The 19730-nt window shown below is 54.4% G+C and overlaps 1 protein-coding gene across 2 annotated transcripts in view; it reads right to left on the bottom strand.

Moving 5' to 3' along the window:
* The window catches only part of PACRG (parkin coregulated), a 469671-nt gene that overhangs the window by 90495 nt on the left and 359446 nt on the right, over positions 1–19730 (bottom strand). Inside the window, exon 5 of one of the 2 annotated variants that reach the window (XM_066371686.1) lies at positions 14023–14089. The exons of the other annotated variant lie outside the window; for it this stretch is intronic. Coding sequence (XP_066227783.1) covers positions 14043–14089 — 47 coding nt within the window. The 3' untranslated portion in view covers positions 14023–14042. Of the gene's footprint in view, positions 1–14022; positions 14090–19730 lie in introns of those variants that run through there. 2 annotated transcript variants of the gene reach the window in all.

Here is a 19730-nt window from a genome sequence, read left to right as displayed (position 1 = left end):
GGCTGGCCCCCCCAGTTAAAGAGCTACCCCAAAAACAAGGAGAGGGGAAGGATGTTCACATGTGAGGATTTTTCAGCATTTGTTCGTTTCTCTCTTACTGTTTATACAATCGGGCGTCCCCGCTCTGAGCACGAAGCGGTTAAGTGTTGACCTGGGGGGGCGGGGGCAAAGCGGGCTGCCGTTCTATCAATACATCTGGAATGCTGCTCATGAAATTCCATCCTCCCTCCGCTCCCACTCACGGCTCTGGGCTGTTCGGAAAGTATGCATGAACTCAGAAGCACGCGACACGTGCCCACGGTCAGAGCCTCGGCGTTTCAAGCCCAAGGTCACCAGTGTTTGCCTTAGTGTGAGGTCATGCGAATGTTATGGACCAGGGAATCAGACTTTACACAGACATCGAGACAGGTGTGTGCACATGTGTGTGCACGTGTGTGTGTGTGTGTGCTGGGGGGTCTCGTTGTGAGGAGGCCCCTAGGTACCGGGGACTGATTCTGCTTCAAGAGAGAAACGCCATCTCTCAATGCTGACAAAGGTTCTGAGGACCTAACAGGCCTAGGACTTTTCCACATGAGAAAAAAAAACTAGCTGCCTTATTTTTCTTTTCTATTATTTTTAAAAGCTATAGGTAGACTCAGCACTGGCCACAGAGAGCGATGAGTGGAAGGTCCCTTCAGTTTTCAGTCTTTATAAAAGCAAATTTCTTCCCTTCCAAGCATCACATCCCTAATAACATTTAATATTCAAAACTGAACAACAACAAAACAAACTGAACATTGTAGCTTTCTATTTGTTAATGGCCAAAGGTTTTATATCCTTAGGCAGAAAGACACATATACTAGGATGCCAGTTAAAAATGTTTAAAATGTCTGAAATGTTGCTACATACAGTAGTATAATGATATAGATAGATACTATGTATCACACACACACACGTATCCTCAGCTGCATAACATGTGGGCGCAGGAGGACATAGGTATGTGGATGGATGGATGCATGTGTCTGGCTGTACACACACGTCCCACGCGCAGGCACACACGGGCACGCCCAGCCAGCGCCCGGGGGCGGCAGAGGAGACCCGTTCTGCGAGGGGTTCAGAGGAAGCCAGTCCCCTTCCTCTCAGCGATCTCAGTTTGGCCACATTTCCGTCCCCCTCCACCGTGTGCTCCTCTCTAAGGACACATTAGGGGCTTAGAGGCCCCGAGCTTATGGTTAAAGGTGAGGCCTTTCCGGCTTCTCGGCTTGGTTTGAATCTTGGACTTGCAGGTTCCTCCTTGCATGACCGGGATCTACGTGTCCGGCCACTCAGGGCCTCAGTTTCCTCACCGGACAAAGGGAATAACAATCGCACGGGTGTTCTACGGGGCGCTGCCAGCCGCACAGGACGGCAAACTCTCATGGGGCCTTCCGGGAGCGGGTCCTCTGATGCAGGCGGATCAGAACCTCACGCGGGAGCCCAGCGGCCAGGACCAGGCGGGCACCGCGGCGAGGGCAGGGCGCGTCTCCACACGCCGTTCCTGAAGCTCTCAGAAGGCACCGGGTAGTGTGCCCCTGCCGACGTCATCGGGGCCCCTCTGTCTGTTCATCCGACACGGTTACCGAGAGCCCCACTCCTGCCCTGCAGGCGCTGCGGCAGGGCCGGGACCTCCCGATTCCCACTGCGCACAGTCCGACCGGGCGCTGCGGCAGGACTGCCTCGCTGCGCACCCCGGCCCCGCCACGTCCTCCTGTGCGTCCCTGGGCAAGTCTCCGAACACCTCTGCCCCTTACTCCCGTCACCAGTACAGTGAGGACTGTAACGCCACCCGCCTCCCAGAGCTGCGAGGATTCTGCAACAAATCCTGTGAACACAACACGTGGAAAAGGAGAGTTCCGAGTGGGTGCCCGGCACACGTTGAACCCTGAGAAGATGCTACGACTTGCATTTTATTACCATCTCGGTAGGTGACCCTGTGCTTTGAACAAATGATCAATGAATGACCTCTGACGATGATATTGATAATATTTTCTAATGTACTGAGCTATCGTGGCTCACTATAGGAGCAAAGGAAAAAAAAAAAGCATTTCTTACAATCAAAACAGGTCCTGTAAGTTATACTAAAAATCTAAAATCAATGTAATGAATAAAAAATTCCTCTTATTTGATCCAAACACGGGCTACGTTGAAAGATCAGGTAAACGTGGCTATCTCAATAAAGAAAGTGTATCCCTGGCTAGAAATCTGTCCTGTGATTCCGATTCCCCTCGAGACGCGAGTGTGTCGCAGCGTGGCGTTGGGAGAGGCACAGATAAAAGCCGCGGTCCTAGAAGCCTCTTCCTCTGTGACGGAAACAAAGCTATCATCTTTGTGCAGAGTCTCCCAGCTTTCAAAATCCTTTAGATGACATCAGAACTTTGCACTTTTCTTTCTCCTTTTTAAAAGACATGGGCCGGAGAGCTATTCTTTTTAATTCCATTTCGACGCAACGCGCTCTGGGCTCCTTTGAAAGATAAGATGGCCCCGGCTCTGAGACGCCCCCTTGCCAATTCCTTTCAAATGGAGGGTGAAGAGAGAAGGCTTAAAGCAAGGACAGAAAGCAGCCACCAGTCTCCTCAGGACGGCGGGTGAACAGGACGCCATCTTGACGACTGGACTCTAGACAAGAGCGTTTACAGACGGCGTTTGCTTCTTCCTCCTTCGCAGCTATCGGTGGTTTCAAAGTCGATTGGCACCCCCCCCCCCCCCGGAAGCACCAAAACTCTCCACAGAGACGAGGATTGGTTAGCAGTAATGGGAAAGCAGTTTTAATGATATCTGAAGGGAAATTTCTTCCTATAAAAAAAATAATGAAATAGCCCACTAGTTAGATATGTATTTTTATTCTTGGGGACAGGAAACTATGTTGAGGATTTATGTTTAAGATTTTAAAAGTTTAGTAGAATAACCACAAATTCAACTGATCTTTTCTTTACCTCTGTTTTTTTATTTTTTCTCTCTTTTACATCTTTCCCATTTATCTATTTTATTATTATTTATCCATTTGCCAAACCATCTTTTTGTCTGTCTGTTCATTTGTATCTATCTCTCTATTCACCTATCTATTTACCTATCCATCCACTGCCTGTCTGTCTATCTATCTTATCTATCTATCTATCTATCTATCTATCTATCTATCTATCTATCTATCTTTCTATCTGTCAAGCTCTCTGCCTTCCTACCTACCTACCTACCTGTCATTAAAACGGGGGCCGGGGGTGAGTAACTGAGGGAGGGATGAGCTCAGTGTTTGACAGCAAGGCATTTCCTAGTCGTTTCCCTCAGCAGTGGAGGCTGCACGTAGCCCCGGTGTAAGTGGAATCTTTCACTCTTTTCTGTTGCCATAAACAGTTCTCCCGAGTGTATTTCCCAAGTGCGACTAGGAAAAGGAAGTCACACGGAACCGAGCACGCTGCACGTGAGGACGTTTGGAAGGGAGAAGGCGGCCACCCCGGGCTCTTCTTGGCCGGACACGTGTCTTCAGAGAGGAGAACCAGACGCGAGGGGGGGGCGGGCGGGCTGTGTGCTCCCGACACGTCCTTGAGTAGCACTCTGCTTGGATTTCATGGCGTCAGGAAGAGACTGAGACGGAAGGAATTCTAAAGGAAACCAAGGACCAGCCAAATCCACTGGCAGTTCGTCACCTTGAAACGTGACAACCGTCGAACCTCGGTCGTCGCTGTGCGGCTGAAAGCATCGGAGCTCCCTAGACGCTCTCCGTGTCGTGCGTGGAGGGAGACGGCCTCGTTGTCACCTTTGAGACAGCCCTCACTCTGAACGCAGGGAGCGCCGAGGGTCAGCGGAAGGAGAGCCCTTCCGGAGCCCGGTGCCCAGTCACGATGCAAGGTGACCAGGACCAGTCCCGGGGTGGGGGGGGGAGTGGTGGGGACCCACCCAGCAGCCTGCAGACATGAACTCAGAGGAGGAGCGCCTGAAACATTCCCGGGTGCCCGATGCCTACAATGTGCCCTGGTGACGAAGCAGGTGGGGAGAGAGGGAGGAGGGGGCGGTGGGGACGTCAGCGGGGAGGTGGGAGAGGAGCAGAGGGCAGCAGGCTCGACGTGAGGCGGAGTGTGCCTGGTTCTGCACAGTCTGCCCCGTTCCCGGGGGCCAGGCGGCCACTGCAGCCCAGTTTCCATGACTAAATTTAGCAGCTCTGAAATACTTGGACGTCGATGCTTTTACACAAAGCCTCTCTGGACGAGTGTGTAGCCACCGGGGCTTTAACAAAATACCTCTTCAGTATAGGTATGCCGCCGTGACTAGCAAGCCTTGTGCAACCGCCCGCTGACTCCCTCCGTCCGAGGGACAACTGGCCGGGATGAGCCCAGCCAAAGCCGCCTCCTGCGTGACAGGCAGGCACCAGGTGGCCGTGAGCATCCCGGAGCCACACACCCGCCTGCCGGGAGGCGCCAGGGACGTCTCGGAGACCCCCCCCCCCCCCCCCGAGAAAGGAACGCCGGAATACAGGCAGAAAGGGAGAGAGGAAGGGATGGGAAAACTAAGTTCTGGGACATCAAACGTCCAAACAGGCCCCAGGGACACCGGCTGTTGGGATGTCTTGCTGTGCGAAGGACAGGGGGTCTGACACTTCAGAGGGACCGTGTAGCTGCAGGGGGGCCCTCCACCGATGGCCCAGTCTGCTCACCAAGTCTCACTGATGTCGAGACACGGCCGCCCAGCACAAACATGAAGGCATCTCTGAGCCTATGTTTTCTGACATGCTTACACGATGCACAGTAGCTAAAAATTATTTATACTTGTAACACCTGCAGAAATACTTTCAACCTATGTACAGTGTGCTGGTATAGTCTTTAACTTTTAACTGAACACGAGAACGTCATACATTATCTTTGAGGAACAGCCATCACATTAAATAATACGCAGTTTTGAAAACAAACAAACAACAAAAACAAAAAACCATGAAACTTCTCAGCTGAAAGCCCCCCATGCCCCTGTCTCTCTTTAAAGTTCCCTTCTAGTTCTTAGGGGAGACTGCACTGTGCACACTTTTTAGAGGAAACACCTAGATTCTCACAACCCGCCTGCCTCCAAGCGCCCGGGCGGGCAGCCCCAGGAAGAACTGCCCGTTCCTATAGTGTGTAAGAGAAATCAGCGCCATCCAGGGTGGACCGGGGTAGGAGGGCTGGCTCTGACCTCGACTCCTCACACCTCATCCTAAGAAGCTTTAGGAAAACGGAGCCCCGGAAAACGGAGCAGGCCCAGCATGGAAGGTCCCCCTGCTCTCCAGGCACGGGAAGCCGGCAATCCTAGCCACCCCTTCGATGCGTGGCAACGGTGAGAGCCACCGAATCTGCTCTGTGATCTGACATTCATGAGAACAAGAAGTGGCACATCGAGACTCCTTGTGGAATCTCCCACCGGCTTAAAAAATAAACACTTGACGCATGCCCCGAAGTTACATGCCCAATGTGTTTGGAATTTATTTATTTCTTTCTGTTCTGCATAGTCATGAGAGTGAAAGCCATCAGATGTCATATCAAGTAACATATTGTGATTAAAAAACAACAACAACACAAAAACAGAGAAGACAACGAGTTATTATGTATCAAATTACCGTGGAAAGGTTTTGTCTGTTCTAGGCTTTAGGATTAGGGTTTTTAAACCACAGAACATGAGAAGTCTCAGGCCTTTGGGAAAACGGAGACCCTAGGAGTGGAGACGTGTCTCTCATCCTCTCTGCGGCATGAAACCCGGTGACAGCCACATGCTACAGAAACACCCAGGTGCCCGCCCTCCTAACACTGGACAGATGCTCCCAACACACGTGGCCTGGGACCCAGAGGCGTCACCACCCTCCAGAAAAAGCACACGCTCGTATGAAAGTAAGATATATTTTATCAAGTCAAAATATAGTTCTATAGAACCAGACATGCTGGAGAAATCCAACTTTATAGACTGTAATAAAAATGTATTTAAAATGAAATAACACCTTAATTCATGCTCATCTCGAGATATATATACCCAAGTTTAAATGCTTAAAAACAAGGCCATAAAGACATTTTTTTTTTTAGGGTTGATAGCAAATGGCAAATTTGTCTGGGGAAGAAATTAAACGTGTGACAAAAGAGCGGTGATCAGAGATAAAGCACACAGTCTTCCCTGTGGAGAAGCGGAGGGGGTGGATACAGCCCGTCCCGGACGGATCCCACATCTCCAACTATGTGCACTGTGATTACAGTTACAAACAATGGCTACTGTGTCAGCACCGAGAAAAACAAACAATAGGGCTTTTTCTGAAAGTATCTGTAGGAAGAACATACAGACTAGTCAACAAGGGGACTGAAATAATCCTTGTGTTCTCTGCAGAAATAATACTTTAAGACGCGGTTGCAAGAATGTTGGCATTCTTTCCTGAGGCGCATCTTACCCTCCCTCCTCCATTCACTGTAGAATCTGCCCCCCTCCCCGGGCACCTGGTCTGCCCGGCAGTCAGCTGGCTTCTGAGGATTCTCCCTGTCACCCCCTCCCGCCCCCAGAGGCTCTGCGGACAGCTGCAGGGCTGTGCTTTCTTTAGCCATAAAAGCCGGCTTGTGACACCCTGTGCTTGATTCCCTTAAAAACTGAATTAATTGAAATCAACTCAACAAATACTCCCTCAGTGTTTGCCGCATGGAAGGCCCTGCGGGTTTGGGAGGGGGGAGAGAGAAAGAGAGAGAGAGAGGGAGAGAGAGAGAGGGAGAGAGAGAGAGAGAGGGAGAGAGAGAAAGGGAGAGAGAGAGGGAGAGAGAGAGAGAGAGAGGGAGAGAGAGAAAGGGAGAGAGAGAGGGAGAGGGAGAGAGAGAGAGGGAGAGAGAGAAAGGGAGAGAGAGAGGGAGAGAGAGAGAGAGAGAGAGAGGGAGAGAGAGAAAGGGAGAGAGAGAGGGAGAGAGAGAGAGGGAGAGAGAGAGAGAGAGGGAGAGAGAGAGAGAGAGAGAGAGAGGGAGGAGCGGGACATAGTCTTCAAGGAGCTTACAGTCTACTCTGGGGGACAAGATGAGTCTAACAAGGTGGCAGGGGGGACGAGGGGTGTTACGTCGGGTTAGAGGAGCAGGGATGGTGGGAATGTTGGGTCGGAGATGGGGGTCGCCTGAGCGCAGCCTCGAGGGTTCTGTGGCTGGCGGTGGGCGTGGGCGTGGGGAGAGGGTGGCACTGTGGTGGTGGAGGGACCGAGGCCAGAGTGTGGAGCACGGTTCACAAACGAGCGGTGGAGAGAGGAGCTCCAGGTGCCCATCTCGGGGTGCCGGGGGGTGCGTGTGGAGAGGGACGCGCAGGGTCTCACAGCGAAGAGACGGGCTCAGAGTCCTAAGAGAGCCCTGCTAGGGAGCCCGAGTGCCTTCACTCCAGAGAGGACACAGCTCGGGCCGAAGAGGGAGGTGACGTCCCTGTGTGACGGGCGGACTCGTCACGGTGGGAGACTTGGGGGTCTCACTGGGACACAGCCCCGGGGAGGGGTCTCACTGGGACACAGCCCCGGGGAGGGCACTGAGGAGTGGGACGGACACCCGGGGTCTCACTGGGACACAGCCCCGGGGAGGGGTCTCACTGAGACACGGCCCCGGGGAGGGGTCTCACTGGGACACGGCCCCGGGGAGGGGACTCACTGGGACACAGCCCCCGGGAGGGGTCTCACTGGGACACGGCCCCGGGAGGGGTCTCACTGGGACACGGCCCCGGGGAGGGGTCTCACTGGGACACGGCCCCGGGAGGGGTCTCACTGGGACACGGCCCCGGGGAGGGGTCTCACTGGGACACGGCCCCGGGGAGGGGTCTCACTGGGACACAGCCAGGGAGGGGTCTCACTGGGACACAGCCCCGGGGAGGGGTCTCACTGGGACACAGCCCCGGGAGGGGTCTCACTGGGACACGGCCCCGGGAGGGGTCTCACTGGGACACGGCCCCGGGGAGGGGTCTCACTGGGACAGACACCCGGGGTCTCACTGGGACACAGCCCCGGGGAGGGGTCTCACTGGGACACAGCCCCGGGGAGGGGTCTCACTGGGACACAGCCCCGGGAGGGGTCTCACTGGGACACAGCCCCGGGGAGGGCACTGAGGAGTGGGACGGACACCCGGGGTCTCACTGGGACACAGCCCCGGGGAGGGCACTGAGGAGTGGGACGGACACCCGGGGTCTCACTGGGACACAGCCCCGGGGAGGGGTCTCACTGGGACACAGCGCCTGGGAGGGCACTGTGGAGTGGGACAGACACCCGGCGGAGGGTGAGGAGGTTGGACAGAAGATGTGGAGGTCCCAGACAGGAAGAGCAGACAACACTGAGACTGGACACCTGGCTGAGACCAGCGGGGCCCTCCACAGACACTGCTTCAGGGGGTGGGAGGGAGTTTCGTCTGGAGGGTCAAAGGGACAATGGTGAATTTAGTTTATTTTTTATTGCACTTGGGGTAGGAGGGTCCATCCAGACGGGACGGCTTAGGAAAAGGTCCTCATAGTTTTCCCAGACTAAGTAAAGGGTTATTAATAGCACTTTTTAAATTAAAATTTGAGTAACATTTTCTTTGAGCCATTGATATAATAATATGATGATAGTATCTGAAATTAAATGTTCAAATAAGTTCCACACAGGGAACTGGGTTGTTTCAGAGGCACAGAGAAATTGCCGGCAGACGCAGGCCGCACGGGGGCTGCATGAGAAAGCAGCACAGACCCCCTGGCCGGGCACGCAGCATCGCCCGCAGGGGCGCTGTGGGCAGGAGGCCGCCTCGGAGGGGTCCACCCAGGAAGCAAGGCCCACTGGGCTCTGGCTTTGGGGTGGGCGGAAGGAACAGACGAGTGGTCTTCGTGTGAGAGAGAGAACGCTGCACGTCTGTCCGATTCTGGGTCCGGGCTCCGACACAGATTTTGCTGAGGTTCTAAGACGCAGGGGCTGGTTTGTTCTCATCAACGTGTGTTCCCCTCAGTCGCCTTCCCCGTTGACGTCCGGTTAGACTGAGAGTAGAAAATGGGTTACTTGTGCCTTTTCTAGGAGAAGCAGCTCTGATTTCATCAGGAGGCACCTTCCTTCAAAGCCTCACATGCCATTCTCGGGGGTCCGTCCAACAAGCTCTGGACAGACACCTGACCATCAGAAGCACTTCTGTGCATTGGGCTCTTTGCTGAAGAACCCGCATCCCTTCCGACGGCGCTGTCTGGACGCCAGAGTCTCACTCACGCTGCGCCCGGCGCCCGGCGCCCGCCAGGTGTCCTGCAGTCTGTGTGTTACCTCGGACACTTGTGCTCAGACGCTGGTCTGCAGGACTCTGCCTGGTGGGGTCCCGCCCTTCCGACCGCGCTTCTGAGGGACAAACACGACGCCTTCGTGCTTAGGGACTACGCCTTAGTTGAGAAATGTCTGTACCTTTGTTTGAAATTCTGTTTGTTTTTGTTTGTTTGTTTTTTATTTTTATTTATTTTTGTATTTTTCTGAAGCTGGAAACGGGGAGAGACAGTCAGACAGACTCCCGCATGCGCCCGACCGGGATCCACCCGGCACGCCCACCAGGGGGCGACGCTCTGCCCACCAGGGGGCGATGCTCTGCCCCTCTGGGGCGTCGCTCTGTTGCGGCCAGAGCCACTCTAGCGCCTGGGGCAGAGGCCAAGGAGCCATCCCCAGCGCCCGGGCCATCTTTGCTCCAATGGAGCCTTGGCTGCGGGAGGGGAAGAGAGAGACAGAGAGGAAGGAGAGGGGGAGGGGTGGAGAAGCAGATGGGCTCTTCTCCTGTGTGCCCTGGCCGGGAATTGAACCCGGGACTTCTACACGCCAGGCCGACGCTCTACCACTGAGCCAACCGGCCAGGGCCAAAATTCTGTTTGTTTTATATTTAGGCAAGTTGTCTGCCTTCCCACAGGCTGCTACTGACGGGTCAGCGCCGGTAAGGTTTACAGATGAAGACACTTTCTGTTCGGGGGCTCAGGGAGTTGTTCTCCTCACTGCCCGGTTATGGAGGAGGGCACACGGGGGGGGGGGGTGCAGCCCGACAGCGGCCTCCTCGAGACCCACGTTAGCAACCTGCTTCCCCCCCTGCCGACCGGCTCTGTCTGCGTTGGAGTCATCTCTCTTTTATTCGGCTTACTGCTCGTTCTGGTTTATGAGGATGACTTAGACTGCGTTTGTAGTGCTACCGGATTTAATTTGTAAGAGAGAATGCCAGGCCACCTTGGCGAACAAGCATCGTGGAGCAGGTCCTGGGTGGCCAGGGCCCAAGTGTTTGCATAAACCGGGTGCCACAAACGCCAGCCCTCGCCCGTCACGGGTCCTGGCTCATACCAGGCGCAGGAGCCCCTGGCTTTCTGTCGGACTCCTCTTTGAAAAAAAAAAAAAAAATCACTGGACGTAAGCGTCGTGGTACAGACGAGGCTTTCTGTGATCGCACTGAGGGGCTCTGTGGAGGAATTCTGAATCTTCACTTTAATTTTGTTTTGGCAAAATGTTTTCTGCAATGTCATTCTGTTTCACAAGTTGAGCTTTTTTTTTTTTTTTTTTTTACAATTACCCTCACATAGTTGGTGAGGCTAAAAAAAGTAGAGTGTCTACTGTTTCAGGGAAAAGTATGTTGATGGCTTACAAGATGAATAAAAATGTGGAAAATGCTTTTCAAGTCCTAGCATACTTTCCTTAATTGTTCTCACAAATGTCTACCAGCGAGGAGCGTTTACCAAGACCCTGAACTCCGTGCCGGCTTGTATTCATACAAAGGAATTCCTTCCCACCCCTGCGTGGTGTCGGATGGACGAGGACAACTGTTTCCTGGATCTCAGACACAATACAGGGACAACAGACCAAGCTAGACACGCACGAAATTGCAATTGCAACCAAGGTGGGGGGAGGGAGGGAGGGAGGGAGGAGGGTGCAGATTCTGTGACAAAAATGAAAGGAGACACAGGCTGGGAAGGGCCACTTAGAGAAGCCGGAGAGGCTGCCCTACAGGACCCTGGAGTAAAGAGTCTTCACATCTGCAAGGAAGAGGGCACCTCTGAGCTGGGGGGTGGGGGGGCGGCCCCAGCTCCAGGAGGCAGCCTTGCTTCCAGAGTGAGAGGCTCTCAGACCTGAGGACGAGGGCCCGGCTCCTGGGGGGGGGGGGGGGCTGGAAAACGGGATCAAGTTAGAATTTCACCAAGGTCGCCTCTGAGAGAGTCCACTGGGTTTCCTACTGCAGCTCTGGGGGGAGGCATCCCTTGACTCCGAGTCATTAATCGTCATTCGGATCAGGCACAGGTGCCGGCATCAACTGTCACCCAAACAGTCTGCCCAGTTGCAAGTCCATTCCACGTGGAGGGAACATCCGGCTAATGCCCACGGTGCACAAGCCAGAGGAAACAACGATGTAGGGGAGCTTTTCCCACACAAAGAGCCCCTGGGCTCCCCGATGCCACGACACGCGTGTCACATAATTCCACTTAGGAAACGCTTTCTGTATCAACGCGCACGACCCAGCCCAGCTGGACGACAGTGGGGACGCGGGATACGCATCCTCCCCAGGGGAGGACCGGAGATGAGACGCTGGGTTTGGACAGGTGGCTCTGTGGCCACGTGAGGATGTGTTCAAAGCTGCAGGCCGGGCGGCCCAGGATGAAGGTTCTAGAAGGTTGTAGGTCATGCGCCCTCAGAGGTGCCGGTGTCTGTAGACGGAGGTGAGAGCTGAGCTCGTGTCAGCAGAATGGCCCTGTCACCATTTGAGGAAGCCTGTGCCCTGTGTCCTGGGCTGGAAGAGGTAGGTGTGGCCCTTCTCCGCTGCCTGGGACAGGTGTGGGGGCTTTTCTGGGTCTTGGATTGGTGGGGGTGGGGTAAGAAGGGGGTCAGGACAAAGCCGGAGAGCAGCTCTAACCCCGATGGTGGCCATGTCACCTGCTGAATGGCCCGGGACGTGCCCAGCTAGACCTGGCTGGGCAGTCTGGGGGCCTGGAGTCAGGAGGCCATCCTGTGGTCCTGCTCGGAGACTGTGGGGTTCATTTTCACCACGGCTGCTGCTCAGCTAAGATGGGTGCTCTGGACTTGACGTGATATCTGAGGTGACATTCCACAGACAGCCCGGTCGTCCCTCCTGGGGCCTATCTGGTCAGGTGGCCACGGGCAGATGATGAACCCGCCTCCGGCCCGCCAGTTTGGTATGGGGGTTGCTCAAGCTGTTCTTTTCCGTAAGGAATTCCTCGATCATCTAGTATTTCCCCACAACATCGGCTCATCCCCTTGTGGCGAAACGTCCCGATTCTGCAGGCGCCGGCATTCGACATCGAGGGGCCCCGTTCATTTGGTTCTGGGTCGCTTGTGATGACCCTGGACCGCCCTAGGGCTGGACTCGGGCTGGACTTAGCATCTGTGTCCCAGCGCGTCCTAGGGGGACGGGCCCGCGGCACCCGGGCAGGGCGGGTTCTTTCATCACAAGGCCCCCCTCCTCTTCCTCTTCGAGTTTCATCTTCTATTATGACCCAGGCTTATTCTGGATGACTGTTCCCACTGACGCTTTTCAGTGAAAAGCAACTGTGACCCCCGTGGCTCCCTTATCCCCCGGCGAGCACCACGCGGGGGCTGCGTCACGGGAGCGTGGCCCTGTCCTGGGGGCTCGGCTGCCGATGGCAGAATCTGTGTCCTCCCTGGGGCCGTGCAGGCGGAGTTCAGGATGCTTTTGGTCTCTGCTCCTCACATGGATCTTTGACTGGAGCCCCCACCTCCACCCCAGCCTTTTGGGTGTCGGGCCAGAAAAGAAAACAAACCTTTAACGATCGGGCCACATCTGCACCGTCCGCCCCTTTTCCACGTGCCCACCCGGTCTCGGAGAGCCCCCTCTTCTCCTGCCCACTCGCTGGGGCACTGCGTGAGGCGCCCGCAGCGCGGACATGGTCAAGAACAGTCCGCGTTCTCTCTCCGCTTGTGCCTCCGGGCCTCTGACATAGATTTCTTTGTACTGACGCTCCCGTGTCACGTGCCAAGGTGTGTTTCCTAGCCGGCCGGCCTCTCTTGTCCAGTGGTGGACGGCAGCGGGACACCTGAGACTCGGAATCAACTGACCTCAGTCCGGTGGATATTTTAAGGAACGCATAATTGCGTTTTTTTCCCTAAGACTTGTTTAGGAACTCACAGCATGTGTACCACTTAGAACAATTAGAGGCATTAACCCTGTGTGACCAATGGGAATAATACCTGTGTGTGTGTGTGTGTGTGTGTGTGTGTGTGCACGCACGCGTGCATGCCTGTGGTCAGACTTCTTTTTTCTATTAAGATATTCGAGCCCTTTGCCATTATTAATAAAAATCTATTATTTACATTACTGTAGCATTATTTAGGCACCAGTCTTTTCTAACAGTTTTCATTACAGTTTGACACTCAAAAATGTCACCGTATCTGGCCTGGGCTACAGAAAAAGTACTGGGGACAGTTTCACGGAGCGAGCTCGGGGGCCTATGAGGAGAAACCTGTAGCATTAGAGAGACAGTTCATGTGCGGGGGACTCACTGGACACTTCAACAGACCTAAGCGGAATAAGAAAAACGCCACTTTAAAATTTCCAATTATTTTATGTTCTGTTATCTACGAGTCCTGCATATTAGTGCCGGGATACATTTCTTAAGGAACGGAGCACAAAGCTAAATTTGCCCATTGATTTTTGTCTTTTGTGTGCAGTTTAAGGCTAATTTAAAAGGATGGTGAGGAGATTCTATTTTCAACTGGCCGGAGTTCAATGAGAGTATAATAAAACACTGTTGCAGCGAGCCCTTTCACAGCGCGGGCCTGGCAGCGCCGCAGCCGCGGGCTTTCACTGCGCTCCAGGACAACCCCGAGACTGTGCGAGCGAGCAAGGCGCCCGGGAGAGGGGCAGGCTCCCCGCGGCCCCAGGGCTTCTGTCCATAGTTTACTTCAAACCTGATCGGTATTTCATCGCTGCGACTTGAGACCGAAGAAAGGAAAGTATTTTATAATAAAATCAATGGGAGGCCTCTGGTTCCACCACAGCTGTATTTTTGTCAGAAACCCGCAGTTTTCTAATTTCGGAGGCACAGCTGATTGCTTTCGGCGTCGGGAGTGACTTCGTTTAATTATTCTTGCAGGGAGAGCTTTGTGCTTCTTGAGCAAGGCCTGCTGATGAGATGAAAAATCCCGATGAAAAGAAAAGAGTGACCATAGGAACAGGGCCTCTTTCAGAACACACCAGCAGTCTAAAGAACAATTTAAACGGACAAGCAAGACAGAAACGGGCTCATGGGCGCAGAGGACAGACTGAGGGCTGACGGGGGGGTGGGGGGGGGTGGGAGGGTGTCCGAGGCGGGGTGAGAAAGGTGAAGGGACTGAGAAGGCCGGGTGGGCAGGTACACAACAGCCCCGGGGGATGACAAGTTCAGCCTAGAAAACAGAGGCAGTGATACTGTGATAACTCCGCCCAGGGCCAGGGGGGGGGCACTGAAAGGGTCAGAGGGGATACTTTGTAAAGTATCTGATTGTCTGAACACTGCGCTGTGTGCTGTGTACTCCTGAAACGAATACAAAATAATAAGGAATGTCACTGTAACTGAAAAGAAAAGAATGGAAACTTTTCAGGGTGTTTCTATTTCTCCTCCTTTTCTATTTTTTTTGTACCATCTGCCCTCCAGCTACGTTGACCTCTAGATCTCCTGCTTCCTGCCCTTGAGAGTGACCGGTGGCTCTGGAGGGGCCCAAGGTGACGTTCTCAAAGCCGGGAGCACCGTTCGCCATCTGTGTAGATTTGGGCTCACCCCCTGCACCTCTTCCTAAAACACTGGGCTCTGTCCTATAGCTTCCCTACAAGTTGCCCATCAGTTTCCGTTGTTTTCAGGATAAGGTCCTTTGGCCAAAAGCCGTGAGGTTCTGACCCAATCTGCAGACAAGGTTTGCACTTGGCAGCCTGGTCTTCAGTGCCCCCCACCCCCATCCTGGAGCACCTTCCCTCGCCCACCCCCTCTACTCCTCAAGGTGGGACTTCCCCCGGAGCCACTGTCCTACTCAGGGTCCTCTAAACCGGCCATGGGGATTTCTGCCTTTGTCTCCTCATTTCTCTGATCTGGGATGTCTTCTTCCTCGATCCATTCATCCCTCACGCACTCAACCGATATTTCACCGGACCAGACACATGGTTTTATGGCGGCGTTTTCTAAACTCCTCAAATCCTACCTATTCTTTACAAACTTCCTCCTAGCTTCCAGGGACTCTCGGAGTCTGTCTGTTCCCCCTCCGGATTCACAGCCCCCTCAGCCCACCTGCTGGCCCACCTTTCTGGGCTCAGCAAAGCAGAGGCCCCCATTTGGACTTGAGTCAAAGCCACCAAGCAAGACCTCGCTCCGCAAGTTGTCGTCGCCGTGGCCTTGAACGGGTCAGTTGCGTCTACAAGTTTCCGTCTCCTTGTCGGTGAAGTAGGGGGATCTTTACCTCAGAAGGTGACTCAGCAAGATGCATTGAGGTGACGGAGGTGGGAGTTCCCTGGGTGGGTGAGGCATGATGATTTCATTTCTACGTCAAGGTATGAACGCATGTTTTCTTAATTTTGTTGATGAAATACTTTGAAATTCTTCTTCCCGCCCAGGCCGGATAAGTGGACAGAGAGCCGTGCTGAGGGCGGATGGCACATTGCATGGCGGGAGCCTCTTTTGGGGGTCGATCCCGGATCCCGGGGTGCCTCAGTGCACGGAGCTCCGTGGTGACCGTCACCACGCTGGAAGACAGTGCACCTCATCGGTAGCCTCATCGACATTGATTTCCCAGACAGAAGGACATCCCAAAGCCCACTCTAGCGTTGAGTTTTCTAACCAGAACCAGATTAATGACTAATGTAAGCAAAGCCAAAAGAGTGGAGGTTCCTCCCGTCACCTTCAGCTGTCGGCTGATTTTACGAACCCGGATTTTCAGAAATCGGTGAAAGCAATGACTCCCCCCCCCCCCGTGGAGGGCGGTGGGAGAGAGGCAGTGAGGCTCTGACAGGAGAGAGGGGGCGGTGGAATCCAAACACCCCCAGAAGTCCATCACTTCCCCTGGAAACTACCAGAGGATCTAAGGGGGGCAAACCCTGAGACTGTCCCTCTGTCGCCCACCTGTGCTGAATCATTGCACCTTACTAGGAACAGGAAAGCTATCGGGATCTTCAGAGATCGGGGGGCTCTGTTCTGAACCCCACCCAAAGGAAGGACTCCCAGCAACAAGGCTCCTGTGAAGGGCGCACAGTGGGTGGGTGGGCGGGGCCTGATTCTGGGCCGGCCCCGCCCTGAACCAGGTAAGACTCCTGGCCATGCCCCCCCCCACCTCGTGGGCCCCCTCCTCAATGCTGCCAGGTAGAGCTGGAGGCCGGGGTGTTCATGGGACTGTTCTTCAGTGAGTCAAAAACACATTTATGGTAACTGAGCGGTCAATAGGAGAAAAGACACCCACACCACAGGTTACTGACTGCTAATGAAAAGCGGCTGCCTAGTGTGTAAAATAAACAGAAACCACTTCTATAGCAAGGGTTGGCTTGGACGCAAGTACATGCTTTTGCCCCTCAAGTAAATAGCGTCCCATTCTCTCTCCCCCACACACATGGGGATACATTTCCAGGGACAAGTCCTTGGGTGGTGGCAGAGGGAAGGGGCGGGGAGGACAGCTGGCAGAGACACAGAGACTGGGGACAAGTTCACAGCGCTCCGTCTCCAGGGAGCCCGCGGAACAATTGAGAATTGGCCCTTTCATTCCACCCTCTGCTCGGCTTTCTGCTGCCCCTGAGCCTCTGCTGTCCCCAAGTGGCCGTCTGGATCGCTTAGGTGACCGTGGAGACGCATGTGTGTGGGTGAAAGTTTGCTAGCGCTTCTTGTTTAACAAGGTTGTCGCACATGACCTTTATCCAAACCCTAATTTACAGGACAGCCCACGGTGTGGGAATGGAGGGACCGCAGCTCTGCCCCCCTGCAGCTGTCCTGTGGGGTGTGGATTATAGGCTGGTTATTAGGAAACAACAGACTCAGAAAGAACCTTGGGCCCTCCCTTCTTTCCTGCCCAGAGACTCAGAGAGAAACACCTGCTTCAGGAAGGACACCTCAGGATGCAGCCCCAGCCTGACTTGAATGAAGTGTGGAAGGCAGGGGGGCTTCAGGCAGGGGCCCGTGAGCTAGACCCCCCTGTGTCCACGGTGTCTGAGGTGCCCAGCAAGGACGTCCCTGCCCTGTGTGTCTGGCTCTTCCTCGACCACCTGAGAATCGCCCGCTCTCACTTCTGCATCTAATACCCTGTCTTCTCCTTCTCTCCTTCATCCAAACTGTCAGGTACGCCCAGAGCTGCCGCACTGCCTTGGGAATTTTCCTGCTTGTGTGAATTCCCTGTATCCGTGTTCTAACACTTGCTTTTCTCCTGCTAATCTGTCTCTGTTAATTTGATAGTGAGCCCAGCTAGAGGAACTTAGAAGGCGCGAGGAAAAGTATTGTTCGTTAGCCCCCACAGTAGAGAAGTGGCTAGGTGCACGGGTCTCAGAGTCCGTGCGGTCTGGTTTCGCATCCTGGTGCGAGCGGCTCCGAGCAATATGGCGGCAGGGCCCCTGAGCCCAGCCGCCCCCTCCACACACAGGGGGCCACACCAAGGACTGGACGACGGGTGTGGCCGAGACTGCTGGGAAAGCTGCCAAGTGGAGTGGGCCGAGATACAGATCCGAGATACAGATCTTGAGCCAGACGTATCTGGGCCACACCTTGGCCCTGTTCGTTACAATCCGAGTGCCCCTGGATAAATGTCGCAACGGCTTGAAGCCCAACTTCCAATAGGAAACAGAAATTAAGATGCCAACTTGACCCTGGCCGGGTGGCTCGGTTGGTTAGAGTATCGTCCCGAAGTGCAGAGGTTGTGGGTTCCATCCCCGGTCAGGGCACAGACAGGAGCATATCAATGTTCCTGTCTCTCTTTCTCTCTCTCCCTACCTCCCTTCCTCTCTCACTAAAATCAATACATAATAGAATATATATATATTAGAATACATAATAGAATAAATAAATATATATATATTTTTAAATACTGAGGCAGCAAAGCGCAGGCGCTGTTTGGCACGAGAGGTGTCACTCCAGGAGAGGCAGCCACTGCCGACTTGTGACGTCTCAGAGGAAAGTAAAACCTGAATTTCTGCACAGTTTCAACCTGAGAAACAGAGATTTTGAGCTTTTCTCGCTGCCTGAACCACCACGCAAGTTGCTCACGAGAGAGAGCACGGGGAACCCAGCTGCCGGCGTGACCGTGCGGACGCCCCCCGTGACTCCACGACTCTCTTCAGCGGAGCTTTCACAAGCTGTTCTCACCACCCGCGCAGCAGCCCACGCGACGTCCGTCGCTGACCGGTGCGGGCGAGCAGAAGTGATTCAGGTGACTGTGCTCAGTGCTCACGAGCAGGGTCCTCGCTGAGGAACGCAGGGGCGTGCTCCCCACTCGGAGGGGAGCTTTGAAATCCGCAAGCTCCTCTTTTCCCGGAACGCACCGGCCAGGGCAGCGGCTCACGGACAGCTGCCCATCGGGGGTGCAATGAGGCCCAGGAAACGGCAGCAGGGACCTCATCTTGAGCCCCAGGCTTCCTCCCGGAAGCAGAGACGCGGGTCCGATGGAAGGAGAGGTGAAGAATAAGGCAAAACAGAGCAAACCGCCATGCAACAGACAGGGTTGGAGAGGAACACAATGATTGGCGGGCTCTCCAGCTAACAGTTCCAGGGGTCTCAAACTCGCGGCCTGCGGGTCGCATGCGGCCCGGATTGTGCTTGTTGTACTGATTTTTTTTTGTTTTCAACTGCAGTGAGAAAAGTGTTGCATAACAGTTGCCTTTTGTAGACCTAGTGCGGCCCAGCGAAGGGCTGTGATCTTGTTCTGCGGCCCACATGCTGAGTTGAGTTTGAGACCCCTGGAAGTGATATCCAGTCAGTGCCATCGCACAGCCCTGGATGGCTTGAGGCAGTGGTGTCAGAGCTCGGGGCTCTCCGGAGCCGTTCGGGGGCTGCTGCTTGGTCCCGCCCGGCGGTCCCTGTCTGCGCTGGCTTGGGCAAGTCGCTCACCTGAGCAGGACAGAATTAGATAGCATTTCGGGGCTTACTCTTTGGGTGCGACTAAGCTACGGCCCGGCCCTTCCCTCAGGGCGCTTCCAGTCCAGTGGGAGCTAGCTACAACCACAGAGCACGCAAGGGGAGCTAACCAGGCGAGGGTCTCATTTTATTCTACTGCTCTGAGAACATGAAACGAAGGGGATGGACCCAGGTTGCTTGAGGGATTCTGTGCCTTGTTGCCTTTCAAGTAGCTCAGCCGGGATCAATGGTCTTGGAGGTGAAGACAGAGGGTCCCTGTCCCTGCTCCCCCCCCCCATCTCCTCCCGGGCGCCCTGGAAGGGGGCTTGTGGCTTCGCCCGGCCCCCAGGAGGAAGCCCAGAACCGAAGAATCTCAGGGGACCGGTGCTCACCAGGCCGCAAGGCTTTGTACTGCTAAACATCTTTTCGTTTCTAATAGAGAAACCCACAACTGGAAACGTAAGCTATTCATGTCCCGAGTGGGAGGCCACTGTGACTCATTTCATCAACCTGAAGACCCATCGCCCAAGAAAAGAAAAGTAAAACCTTTAATTCTGTCAGAACAGAAGGAATTCGGCCCTTTTAAAGAAACAGGTCTATCGGTTCCAATAGAAGCTGTCACATGTAATTTCATCAGAATTTGCGTGTATCACACAAGTGCTCTGTCTCTGAACGCAACTGGAAGCACACTGGGGACTCCGGGAGGCACACAGCTG

The sequence above is a fragment of the Saccopteryx leptura genome, chromosome 3 (assembly GCF_036850995.1).
Source record: "Saccopteryx leptura isolate mSacLep1 chromosome 3, mSacLep1_pri_phased_curated, whole genome shotgun sequence".
NCBI classification, from domain to species: Eukaryota; Metazoa; Chordata; class Mammalia; order Chiroptera; family Emballonuridae; genus Saccopteryx; species Saccopteryx leptura.
The sequence above is the reverse complement of the archived record's forward strand: the minus strand, read 5'-3'. Positions and strand labels throughout refer to the sequence as shown.